The sequence below is a fragment of the Notechis scutatus genome, chromosome 1, assembly GCF_049901735.1.
Source record: "Notechis scutatus isolate UNSWTSFEM ecotype Mainland chromosome 1, rNotScu1.2, whole genome shotgun sequence".
Taxonomy (NCBI): domain Eukaryota; kingdom Metazoa; phylum Chordata; class Lepidosauria; order Squamata; family Elapidae; genus Notechis; species Notechis scutatus.
In genome coordinates this window covers 104332605-104346337 of record NC_142009.1, presented here as the reverse complement: position 1 = coordinate 104346337, position 13733 = coordinate 104332605, and the positions used below count along the sequence as shown (strand labels likewise).

Genomic DNA, 13733 nt, shown 5'->3' with positions numbered 1-13733 from the left:
CTTTCTTCAGTATTGCTTCCCCATCTGAGGAAATTTCAGGGACTGAATTTCTGCCTTTTAACTTTGGTTAATCACTGACTTGCACAATCTATGAAGCAGCTAACTTTATTCCCACAAGTTTGTCTGACTATTAGTTCCATTTTCTACCCCAGACATGCTGGACTAAGATAAAATGTGGTTGGGTAATCTTTAGTTCAATATTTCGTATGAGTGTAATTCAAAATATAATTGCCAAGACCAGAATTGCACAAACTAGATTAAAGTGTTCATTATAGTAGTCCTTGGCATACAATAAGTGGAACATGCCCATTACAGTCGTATATCATGATGGTTGTAAAACAGGGTCATGTGATTTTTACAGGGTTTTTTTATGGCAATTGTTAAAGCAAATGTGGCAGTGGTAAAACAAGTGAATCCATTGTTTATTATAGTGAGATTTTGCTGAGAACAGTCACATGACCACAGGATGTTAATAGTGGCCATAAAGTGGCTATGTTGGTAAGAGCCTCTTGAAGTGTGGTCATGTGATTGCAGGAGTGGTGGGGAACTGACCATCCAAATTTCAAAACCAGATTGTAGGTCCTGTTTTCCAGATAGGTTTTAACTTTGGTCATTAAAGGACCAGCTATAAATCAAGGACTACCTGCATGTGGTTCATTATGTTGTGGCAAGTCATAATATGATGGCTGATGTATCTACAAAATCTGACTTCAAAACCAAGGAGAATTTTTTTTTAAAAAATGACAATTTAAAATGCTTAAGTTCATCTATTAGGCCATATATATAAACTTAGACAAGATAAGACAGACCAAATAAAAGCATATATAATAAATTGGATGCAAAACTTAAAACAACAGGAAGAATTGTGGAACAAATCAATAACATTTACAAACTGCTTTAGAGAGAACATATATAAAATGTTTTATAGATGATATTCAACCCTGTCAATAATTGTTAATAGACAACTCATAGTAATAAATGCTGGAACTATCATGCAACAGAAGGAACACCCAAAAGTATTGAAAATTGAAAAAATATACACAGCGCAGTTCAGAGAATCTTAAGGAACAAACAAGGAAATCACTTTTTTCCTGTGTTAAATATAAATTCAGAACATAATAAAAACATTTTTACTACTTTTTCAAGTTTTCACCAATTTTTCATTACTGGCACATAATTTTTACAGATGTTCCAATGAATCATTTTGATGACTGCAGCCTTCCATCCTGAGTAAAATGAGGACTCGGATTGTTGAGGGCAATATCTGACTGTAAACCACTTAGTGCTGTAAAGCGATATAAAATGGAATGTGAATCTTAAGTGCTATTGCTATTGTTCATAATCAATTTGTGCGATCTTGCACAAGCTAAGTATATATGACATACTTCTGCCTTTGCACAACCTGCAATTTGAATAATTTGGTGGGGTTTTTTTTTCAATGCTGGCCTTGGTTGCATTGGTTTAGATAATTTGCTTTTGCACAGCCAGAATCAAACTTCCAGTTTCTCTTTAATGTTCCAGTTGTAAGCCATTGCTAGGTTTTATCTTTATCCACTTTCCCCTTGATCTTTTGTAGAAATTGACCATATTGCTTTTCCTTCCCTGCATTCTGTTCTTTTTTGTGTTACATTATTTTGATATTCATGTTTTGTTTCCTGCACATTCAGTAAGTTTTAATTTTTAATTTACATCAGTGTTTATCCTTGGCTTTTACATAATCAGCCAAGGCATGCTTTTTTTCTTCAACGGTTTGACCTGAAATAAACTTCTGCCTCCATTTCCACAGGGCAGGTATAATCCACATCACAGTGGAGATGTAACACATGGTTAATACTCATTAGCTATTTCTGTCCGAATTGTCCAGCTCAGCTTATTTCCAGTTAATAATTCTAGCAATACATGGTATCACAAGTATGGTCCAGGTTTGATAGTTTTTATCTTTCAATTTTATTTTTAAAAATAAAAAAAATTAAATATAAAAAAATATCAAGCCAATCACTTTGTTGTAGAAAGTGTCAACTGCACAACTGCAATAGTATTTCTCCTCCCTAGTGATGCTGACAGGCAGAGAGATATTCCGCACCCCATGTTCACAGTAAATTTCTTACAACAAATCACTGATAAAGCAGACTAAACTGATTTACAAAGTGGTTTTGCATAAATAAAATGATAGGATGTGGAACAACAAAGTATAAATCACAGGACAAAGTTAGAGGGAAGTAGTTTTTTCCCCAAACCCTTAACCACCCTTCTCTAAAAATTAAAATCTGGGAGGCTGCTTCTGATTGATGGATTAAGTGCCACAAAATCATCCTCGACTCTTAATGACCATCGAAATTGATGTTCTCCCATCATCTGTCCTTAGCCTAGTCCTCCAGCTATTCATTGCTACTGTAACTGAGTCCATCCACCTTGCTGCTTGGTCGTCTTTTTCTTCTTACCTCCACCTTTCCCAGCAATATCGTCTTTTCTTATCTAAACTGAGAGCATATGGACCAAAGACAAGTTCATTATGTGTCCAATCAACCTTGGCCAATAAAGATTTCTATTCTATTCTCCTGAGAGCTGACTCTCACACGATCTGTCTGTAACTAGGATAATTTAAGCCTGATTCCCTTCTATTTCGGAAGAAAATTGTGGGCTAAGAATTTCGCTTCTACCGAATGGCAAAAGGGGGAAAAGCCATGTTTGCAGGCGGACGAGAGCGCTTCGGGCTACTCTACGCACTAGAGCGCTTAATCCACCGTTTCCCCAACCAGACTTAAGTCGTGAACAAGCCCCGGTAAAACCAGGCTGCTGAGCTCGACGTTCACGCCACAACCCACCACACAAAACTGCCGCCTCCGACCGCCTGGCGGCGCTTCTGCCTCAGAAAACGCTAGAGGTTTCAGCTGAGATGGCGGCGGGAGCGTGGTCACGTGAAGCCGGCGGAGGCCCTGGTAGCATGGAGGCGGCGGCGGCGGCGGATGGGACTCAGCAAGAGGAAGAGGTCGAGGTGGGTTGCAAGATGCCTCAGAAGGGCGACCGTCGGGGAAGGGGGACTTTCTCTCCTTCGGGTTTGCTGACTCTTGACGATGTCGCGGGGCATTTCCCTGCAGCCAATGTACCAATGTAATGTACCAACACAGGAGAATATTGGTGGAATATTTGAAATGAGGTACTCGTTGAGTTCGATGATTTTCTTGCAGACGTTTCATCGTCCAAACTAGGTAACATCAAGGCTACGATGTTACCTAGTTTGGGTAATGAAAAATCTGCCAAGAAGCAAAGAGAGCACCAAGGACCCTTAGCTTTTCAATGTGTTATGCTGCATTAATGGCACACAACGTGTGCAGCAAAATAAGAGCGCTCGCCAGCCCGTTTATAGGCTGGCTTGTATTTACGAAAGAATTGAAGGAAGGAAGAGAGAAAGAGGAAGAGGAAAGATCTTCAGCCTGTTCCTTACTAACGTGAATATAATTACCTCAGTGTAAGCCCCATTTCACCCGTAAGGAGGCTCTGAGGGAGCGCTGCTGCGTATCGTCCCTGTTTTGAGCCGTCTCGGGCAGTTGAAGTACTCCAGCTTTTCCCAATTTGCAGTCCTCCAGATGTTTTAGACGTTGGTTCCCATAAGCTTTATTAGCAACCCTGCCGGTTGGGCCTTGAAAACGTGGCATCTGTCCGTGTTTAGAGAACAGCCGGTTGATTTATGAGCGCTGCTCTCTGGGAACTGAATCAATCTTTTCTACAGCTTGGAAGGAATCTGGATCTGATGAGAGCTACTAGCCCTTTTCCCTTTGAGAAAATGGGAGCGGGAAACACTTTAATTAGGATTATAAATATCATTTAATTTGTATTTTATTTCATTAAATGGGGAAAAACTGAAGGAGAGAATAGTATGTAAGTCAAGGCTCCTGGAGGAAAAAGGTTATATAAAGATTATATTGATTGTGTACTATCGAGTTGTTTTGGGCTCCTAATAACCAAACAGATCAGGGATCCCCAACCCCTGGGCTGCGGCCCACTACCAGGTCATGGCCTTTTGAAACCGAGCTGTACGAGAGGTGGGCTGGTGTGCACGTGCACATGCATCTCTAGTGCAAGTAGCGGGCCAACGTGTGCACGCCAGCATGCGCACACCATTTGCACAAGTGGAGCTGTGCGTATGCACCTGGTCCACCACCCACTTGGCCTGGTTTCCCTCTTTCCCCCACCCCAAGCCAGGCTGCCAAACCACAAAGCTTATGGATTGGTGATACAGATTTTCTCCATGACAAATAGGAATCCAACAAATGAATAAATTATTTTTTACTGTAAGTCATGTGGGAGCTTCCTGTTCTGTAGCTATGGGTTTTATTTTATATTGTTTTAAGTTTTCTGCTGTTTTCCAGGAATCTGGAACTAGCATGCATGGCTTCCAGGGTAGTATCATTATGTAAACCTAATGGGAAGAATTTCTTCTAAAGCAATTTTATTTTTTCTTTAGTTGGTAACCTAACATATTTACTACCCTTATCGTAGTTTATGAACAAAATAGAAAGAAGTGGCTTTGATCACCAAATGAAGAGAACTGCCTTTCTGAATTGCAGGTGTAATCTTTTTAATGGTGCAATGTAGAATGACAGAACATCATTCTATATTCCAATGAATTAATGTAAGTTTGCCTTGTATGTGTTAACTGTTAAGATAAGTGAAGCACTATATAGAAGCAGGATAGATGCTGGATTTGAAATACCATGGTTACTTATTTTTCTACTAGATTTTTACCCCACTAAAGACAGCTTACATGATGGCATACATTACTTTCTACTTTACAGTGACCAAGAAGAAAACAGAACCTGGATCTCTCTGGTGCTAATTCCCATACTACCGTATATACTGGAGTATAAGCCGAGTTTTTCGGCCCATTTTTTGTGCTGAAAAAACCCCCCTCGGCTTATACTCGAGTCAGATTCCCCTCTGAAAAAAAAATGGAGTGGAGCTCCGGAGCTGGGCAGGCGCTTCCCTGCTTCCGTGTTTCCTTTGCAACTTTTAAGCATGGGGGTAATCGGAAGCAGAAAAGTTCTTGCATGAGGATATATTTTTTCTTTTTTTAACTGTTTTTTGGGGGGGAAAGACCCACCGTCATGTGAGAATGCTCAGACACGAAATCTATCCGCCCAAAAATAAGTGTGTGTGTGTGGGGGGGAATTTTAACAGAGGGAAGATGTAGGGAGAAGGTAAAAGCGACGGAAGATCCTTCAGGGGAAACAGGGGGAGACTCACCCTTGGTCCAGATGAGCCCCCTTCCCCGCCCCTAAGGAAGCAGAGGCAGCCAGCAAGGGCAGGCAAGCCCCACTTCATGGACTCCGTCCGTCCTCGCTCCCACCCAAAGCCACGAAGTCCCCCAATCGCGCAGCCCAGAATCGCCCTCCCCTCGGGGCAGCAACGACGCCCGGTTTTTCCCGAGACAAGAAGCTCCGCCGTGCAATGAAAGCGCCCTGGCTCTAGGCTCGCGGGCTCAGAAAACAACGCGAGCCGAGGTGGCTTTGGCTCCGCTCGGCTTCTCCAACATCCGGCGCCGCCCTGTTCTATGTGCCGGGCCCGGCAAGTCCGAGCAGCCAGCACATAGAACAGGGCGGCGCCGGAGATCATTAGCCGCCTCTTTCGCAGCACAAGAAGAACAGGGTGGTGCCGGACCATTGGAGAAGCGGAGCAAAGCCGGAGATTAGTAGCTGCCTTTCGGCGAAGAAAGCTTCCCCCAACCAGCTGGCTGGTCGTCTCCCCCTCGGCCATACAGAACAAGCAGGCAGAGAAGGAGGAGAGTTGGGGGAGGCTTCTTGTGCTGCGAAAGAGGCGGCTAATGATCCCCTTCTCCAACATCCGGCGCCGCCCTGTTCTATGTGCCGGGCCCGGCAAGTCCGAGCAGCCAGCGCGTGGAGCAGGGCGGCGCCGGAGATCATTGGCTGCCTCTTTCGCAGACGGGAGGCCTCCCCCGGCTGGCCAGTTGCTCTCCTCCTTCTCTGCCTGTTTGTTCTGTGTGGCCGAGGAGGAGGAGACCGGCCGGCTGGTTGGGGGAGGCTTTCTGCGCCGAGGGAGGCGGCTGCTGGTCTCCGGCTTTGCTCCGCTTCTCCGATGGTCCAGCGCCGCCCTGTTCTTTACTTGGGCAGCCGGGTGCCCGCAGCGGCGCCCACGGCGGCAACAGGCAGTTCTGCCCGGGCTCTGCTCAGGTGTCCGGCTGGGGCTGTCGGGAGTTGCTGCCGCCAGTGCGGCTCCGGTCCCGCGTTGCCTTGGGAAGGGTGGGGCAAAACCAGGAGCCGCTGAGCCTGAGCCTCCGGTGCCGCTGCTGCTGTTGCAAAGCGCTGCCGCGGCTCTTCCTTTTTGCCTTTCCCTTCCCGAGGGGACGCGGGACTGGGGTAGCGACTCCTGACTTAGGGGGCCTCCGAGGGGAGGGGAAGAGAGTGACTCCTGCCTCCCGCTGTCATCATCATCTTCTTCTTTTGGGTTAGTGAATCAATTAAACCTTTCATGATAGTGAGATCGTTTCCCAAATTAATTATTTTTATTTTTGAAATTTACCAGTAGCTGCTGCATTTCCCACCCTCGGCTTATACTCGAGTCAATAAGTTTTCCCAGTTTTTTTGTGGTAAAATTAGGTGCCTCGGCTTATATTCGGGTCGACTTATACTTGAGTATATACGGTATATTAGCTCATTTGATTCTTTAGTGACAAGGGCAAGCCAATATCAGAGGACGACACAAATAACTTCCACAGTATTTTACATTTGGGTGAAATGATTGGATGGCTGCTTTTTCATAGTGTCACAGTCATGCTTAAATACCCATATTGCAACAATGCCTCTGATAATGTATATTTGCAAATGGATATATATGCCATTGAACTGTTAAATACATTATTTGAAATGTTTTGTAATTTTCCTCTAGGAACAATTAGTTGTGGTAGAATTGTCTGGAATAATCGATTCAGACTTTCTGGAAAAATGTGATAATAAATGCAAGATTTTGGTGAGTGTTTTTAACATAGTATAAATTAGTATATCTTTTTATTAAAAAGTACAATTGTGATTGCATTCAAAATCTTTTAAAATGGCAGTAGTTTAATTTGCTTAACAGAGTGGGCACAAGCGTGATCTTTTACTTAGTCTTTTTTGCTTTTTACAACAAACATTCATTGCAACAGGACACATACTTCCATTCCTTACAACAAACCACATCTTAAAATTTCTCCACACATTTTCCTGTGCTTAATCAACATTCTACTGAGTACAGAAATACACTGTCTTATTCTAGATTTTTCCACTGTTATATACAACTTGTAGTTATTCGTGCTAATTTCCTCATGAAACAGAACCATCTTGGTCTTAGATACATTGATTTCCAGATCCATATTCCTTACTACAAGTTATCTAATATGTGCTGCAAAACATTTTGGCTGTCAGCCAACAAATCAAAATCATTTGTATGCAAAAGTATATATACAGTATGTTCACCAACCAGCATACGTCTAATATAACCACAAGTATTCTTTATACATTTATTCATATTGCACAATCAAAAGAACATCATGTATTTTGGCCCTACTCTCTGTTTTAAGGTTTACTAAGTACTAAGGGAACATCATGTATCTTGGCCCTACTTTCTGTTTTATGATTTACTTAGTACTTTATTTCCTTTATATGCCATTGTTATTGCATTTAGCAAACAACCCTGCTAAGCTGAAGCATTCCATAATTGAAACCTGTTTATCATTGGTTTTCTATATTAAAATATACAGCATTTTTCTGCTATTTGTAGATTTCTTGGTGCCTTACAGAAGAACAAAATGCTTTGCTCTGCTTATTTCCTGTTTGCTAAACTCTTAGCTTATTGTCATCTCTTGTACCCTTTCCATCCGAATTTGACACAATTTTCCCCAAGTAAAAACTAGTTAGGTATGGTAAATTTTGGTTAGTAATACTAAAGACACAACAACAGCGCATTTTATCCAAGCTTGCTCATTCTAGAAAGCATATTCAGGGTACTGTTGTGAATAATCATGATGTCTGGGTATTCCTGCTCATTACAAATGGCAGTGATAAATGTCTGTCTATGCACAAACATTTTGTAATGACATGTCAATTTTATCAATTTTAGAGATATCACCCGGCTTACATCATGCTTTGAATTCACTGACTTCCTTTCTCCCAAATGTGCTTCTGTCTTTATGTTTTTAGGGGATTGACACAGAGAGACCTATTTTGCAAATAGACAGATATATCTTTGCTGGAGAATATGAAGGTAAGAAAAGTAATGAATAGCCTATTTTATAAGCTATAATGTAAAGTAACATGAACCTTAAGAACCATCTTACTTTCTTTTTGTCTTTGTAATTTTTTTCTATAGAAACAGAGGGAACCTTCATTTTCTAGTCAATAAATGGATCAAAAATTAACTTACAGTTTAAAATCAGTTATTGCCTCGATTATGTAAAAAATCCTGATTGAGTGACTAAATTTAAAAATAAATCAAGGAAAAGCATGCAATTCTGTGGATAGTGAGGTTAAGCTTAATACTAGCCACATTTATAATTAGCCCTTATTTTTATATGTGCTCCACATAGGAGACTATTTGAGCCCAAATTGGGACACTACTTATTAGGGCTACAACTGGAAGATACATAAGCTTCCTATCTAAAAACCAAACTTGTTTCTGTTCAGACTCGGAGGTAGAATATGTCTCACATATACTATTAATTAGCCTCGGTGGCGCAGTACTGCAAGCTACTCCCACTACAGTTTGGCAGATTGAATCCCACCAGGCTCAAGGTTGACTCAGCTTCTATCCTTCCGAAGTGGGTAAAATGAGGACCCAAATTGTTGGGGGCAAGAGGTTGACTCTGTAAACCGCTTTGAGAGGGTGTAAAGCACTATAAAGCTGTATATATATCTAAGTGCTATTAAAATGTCCAGGATTAAACTTAACTTTCTGAATGGGAGATGAGCATCTTCACCTCTATGCCAGCACACCACTTAGATACTGCACTATATACAAGCCTATTGTGTTTGATCTTGGGCTGTAAATAAAATTTGAATTTATGCAGGCAATCTTCTAATTCTTTCATAGAATTGAGTAAATATTACTCTTTAAAATAAATTTATATTTTCCCTTAGCAATCTGTTTACTCTTATCCCCAGATACCCTTGGAACATGTGTAGTGTTTGAGGAAAACCATGATCATGGTAAGCAGTACTTTTATTTTAATTTTTCAGAATCTCAAATAAAGTTTTTTTTTTGTAAAAATGAGAAACATTCTGCTTTTTTTCTTGATAGATGTGGAAGGCAATCAAAAATTGCAACTAAAATATAAATGCCACACAATGAAGAAACTAAATATGACGCGGACACTTCTGATTGAGAAAAAGGAAGGGGAAGAGAACATAGGTGATTTTCAAATTCTAAAAATTCATCCTTTTTTTCTAAAACTGCATTTTTTCTTTCCTCTGTCTAAAATACTCTTTAGGTATATACACAAGATCCCTTAATATCATGCATTGCTTTTTTGCTCTTTTCTATCCAGGTTTTATATACTCTAATTAGGTTCACAGATAGTTTAAATATTATATTGCAGAATACAATGTTATAAACCATAGCAACATAACAATATTGCTTGTCTAACATCGTAAGCCAATTTGAGCTTTTATGAAATTGCAGCTCAGAAACTTCCTGTTATCCTAATGAGATCTTAACCAATTGATCATAATATCCTGAACTGTAAATATGTATAAATTAATTACTAAAACTGTTCAGGATTGTTTATGTTCCCATTCCTTAATTGATAGAATCAATTTGAGAAAAAAAAACAGTTAGTGTATGTTCTGTTTGATGTCAGAATAATAATCTTGCAGGTCGGGAAAGGGCAAGAGTCCCATCTACCTTCATTTATTCTTTCTAACATTACTTGTCAGATCTTTTGCAGATTAACCCAAATCTGCCATTACTGGAGTTCAAATCAAGGTTGCCCATCATAAGAAGGACCTGTTACTGAAAATTCATGTGATACAAATATTTCCGTTTAATGTTGTATTTCACTTAGATTTAGAAACCTTAAATTTGGAAGTGGTGTTTTTTCTCACGTTTTGTTGTAGTAGCTCACCAGAGCAGCTATGCAATATGCATTTTTGTAATACAGAATTATCTCAACATGAATCTTTTAATCACAAGTAACAGCCAAATAATCTTTGAATTTTGCTGTGCAGCATTCTCAGTGTGAACATCATTTACAGAGTGATATTTCTGGGAAACCAGAAAAGAGGGGATAAGAGAAGAGAAGAGCAAGATATGAATAAGGGATGAAACAGAATCTTCAATAAAATGTCATTTGTTTGTTTATTTTCTTCTTACTAACTCCTTCCTATCTCTTTCCCCTCCTTTTAATTTGGCAGGAGGCGGCATAGAATGGCTAGATCTTAAGGACAAAGACTTCTCATATAGCAGACCAAACATGATTTGCAATTTCTTGTATGAAAAAGATGACGAAACAGCTGAATCCCAGGAAAAGCTGGCAGAAGAGTCTGAAGAAGAAGCCAGTGACAAAGGAAACGTGGATTGGAATATGGAACCCGGGATTCCACCTGACATTGCAAAGGATGATGCTGAACCTCTTTTGGATACTCCAGATCCCATCATAGAGAATCCTTCCATAGAGAACAGTCAGAACATTGCTTCAGAAGAGCCTCCACATTGATATACAGCTGTGCTCATAAGTTTACATACCCTGGCAGAATTTATGATTTTTTTGGCCATTTTTCAGAGAATATGAATGATAGCACAAAAAAGTTTCTTTCGCTCATGGTTAGTGGTTGGCTGAAGCCATTTATTATCAACCAACTGTGTTTACTCTTTTTAAATCATAATGACAGCAGAAACTACCAAATGACCCTTATCAAAAGTTTACATATCCCAGTTCTTAATACGGTGTATTGGCCCCTTTAACATCATTGAAGTCTTTTGTGGTGTGTGTGGGTGAGGCTCGTTATCTTCTCAGATGGTAAAGCACCCATTCCTGGCCAAAAGCTTCCAGTTCCTGTAAATTCTTGGGCTATCTTGCATGAACTGCATGTTTGAGATCTCCCCAGAGTGGGTCAATCAGGAGACTGAGATGGCCACTCCAGAACCTTCATTTTATTCTGCTGTAGCCAATGACAGGTCGACTTGGCCTTGTGTTTAGGATCATTGTCATGTTGGAATGTCCAAGTACGTCCCATGCGCAGCTTCCGGGCTGATGAATGCAAATTTTCTTCCAGTATCTTTTGATAACATACTGCATTCATCTTGCCATCAATTCTGACCAAATTTCCTGTGCCTTTGTAGCTCACACATCCCCAAAACATCAGCGATCCACATCCGTGTTTCACAGTAGGAATGGTGTACTTTTTATCATAGGCCTTGTTGACTCTTCTTCAAATGTAGCTGTTGTGGAGCAGCGGTAGAGATTGAGACGGACACGGGCTACGTTTAACAGGCTTTATTCAAGTGAATAAAGGGTTGCCGCGGCTGCCGAGGCTAACTGGCAGTCAGCTGGCGGCAACAGCTGATGCCGTTTGACAGCTCCTTTTATAGCCGGCTGTCAAACGGCATCAACCAATGGGAGCGATCGGCGCTCCCGCGCGGGCGGTGGACCGGAGTGAGGACTGCCGTCAGTCTGTGAACACAGCAGTAGCGTTTATGGTTGTGGCCCAAAAGCTCAATTTTGGTCTCATCACTCCAAATGACTTTGTACCAGCAGGTTTGAGGCTTGTCTCTGTGCTGTTTGGCATATTGTAAATGGGATACTTTGTGGCATTTGCGTAGCAATGGCTTTCTTCTGGCAACTCAACCATGCAGCCCATCTTTCTTCCAGTGCCTCCTTATTGTGCATCTTGAAACAGCCACACCACATGGTTTCAGAGAGACCTGTATTTCACCTGAAGTTATTTGTGAGTTTTTCTTTGCATCCCGAACAATTTTCCTGGCAGTTGTGGCTGAAATTTTAGTTGGTCTACCTGACTGTGGTTTGGTTTCAACAGAACCCCTCATTTTCCACTTCTTGATTAGTGTTTGAACACTGCTGATTGGCATTCTCAATTCCTTGGATATCTTTTCATATCCCTTTCCTGTTTTATACAGTTCAACTACCTTTTCCCGCAGATCCTTTGACAATTCTTTTGTTTTCCCCATGAATCAGAAGTCAGAAACGTCAGTGCAGCACTGGATGAAAGATGCAAGGGCCTGTCAGGAGTCCAGGAACACACTCATTACAAGCAAACAGATCACAGGTGAGGATACCTTTAATAGCCATTCAAACCCCTTTGTGCCAACCTGTGTGTGTGTGTGTTATCAGGCCAAAATCACCAGAGTATGTAAACTTGGGTCATTTGGGTAGTTTCTGTTGTCATTATGATTTAAAAAGAGTAAACACATTTGATTGATAATAAATGGCTTCAGTCATACACTAACCATGAGTGAAAGAGAAGTTTATGTGTTATCATTCATATTCTCTGAAAAATGGCCAAGAAATCATAAATTCTGCCAGGGTATGTAAACTTATGAGCACAACTGTAAGCTGTTTAATTGAGCAGCAATCACTATGTATTGACTGATATCTGATTTGTACATATCATTAGAAGACTCTGAATTCGTATCCAAATTATTTTGGGAAAGTTTTGTTAGGATTACATTCCTTTTGTGATGTTGATCTAATACATTGCCCAAGTTCTCTGTACCTCTTCGTCAAAGGAATTGGAAAGTGGAAAGAGAGGCTTCTGTTGAACTTATTTTGATTACAAATTCCCATCTCTTGCCTTCTCCCAGTTACTTCTTTTGCTTATTATCTTGTCTGGTGAAAAATTCTGGAGAACTCAAGTTTGTTTTCTATTCTGTGATTTTGATACAATAAAAGATGCAACTCTAATATGGACTTGGATTTTTCCTTTTGACCAATATAGCTTCCTTTGCTTTTTATAATGTAAAATCATTTATCACATTTTACAAACTGTGGCTAAAAAAAAATGATATATTTTCAAGCAGCAACCTCCTTGCATATATGTATAAACAGGAGCACAATGAACTGTTAATCCCTTCTGAAACTTAAGTGGAACGCCATGAATAAGACATTGCCCAAATAAAATTTGACCTAGAAGCAGGAGATAACACATGAACATAACAAAGCATGAATTCCTTGGCTCTTAATTTCTTGCTTCTAACGTAAGATTCAAATTGTGCATTCATCAAGTGAGTTTTACCCCATTTTACGACCTTTCTTGCCCTCATTGTTAAGTGAACCATTGCAGTTGCTAATTTAGTAACATGGTTGTTAAGGGAATCTGGTTTCCCCATTGACTTTGCTTGTCAGGAGGCTGCAAAAGGGGATCCCATGCCCCCCCCCCCGCACTGCACTGGTCATAAATATGAACCGCTTGCCAAGCGTCTGAATTTTGATCCTGTGACCACAGGGATGCTGCAATGTTATAAGGGTGAAAAACGGTCATATGTCCCATTTGTCGGTGCTCTTGTAACTTCGAACGGTCACTTAATGAACTGTGGTTAAGTCGAGGGCTGCCTGTAGTCTGAAATATATAGATATTATATATCTTGAAGATATATAATATCTTCAAGAACCACCGCTTCTGGGGGGGCTCTTCGTTTTCTATCTCTATATTCAAACCACGGCGGATATGACGTCACAACGTGATTTTAAAAAAACTCTTTCCGGTGGTCTCAGTGTGTCTGGTCCACGT

At 40.7% G+C, this 13733-nt stretch overlaps 1 protein-coding gene across 1 annotated transcript; it reads left to right on the top strand.

Annotated features, from left to right (window-relative positions):
• Positions 1 to 2556: 2556 nt before the first annotated feature.
• GTF3C6 (general transcription factor IIIC subunit 6) lies at positions 2557 to 11432 on the top strand. The gene is made up of 6 exons (XM_026666680.2): positions 2557 to 2995; positions 6904 to 6984; positions 8193 to 8256; positions 9153 to 9197; positions 9289 to 9399; positions 10401 to 11432. Exons 1-6 carry the CDS (start codon positions 2897 to 2899, stop codon positions 10700 to 10702), a joined length of 702 nt encoding a protein of 233 aa, XP_026522465.1. The 5' UTR covers positions 2557 to 2896; the 3' UTR covers positions 10703 to 11432.
• The last annotated feature ends 2301 nt before the right edge of the window (positions 11433 to 13733 follow it).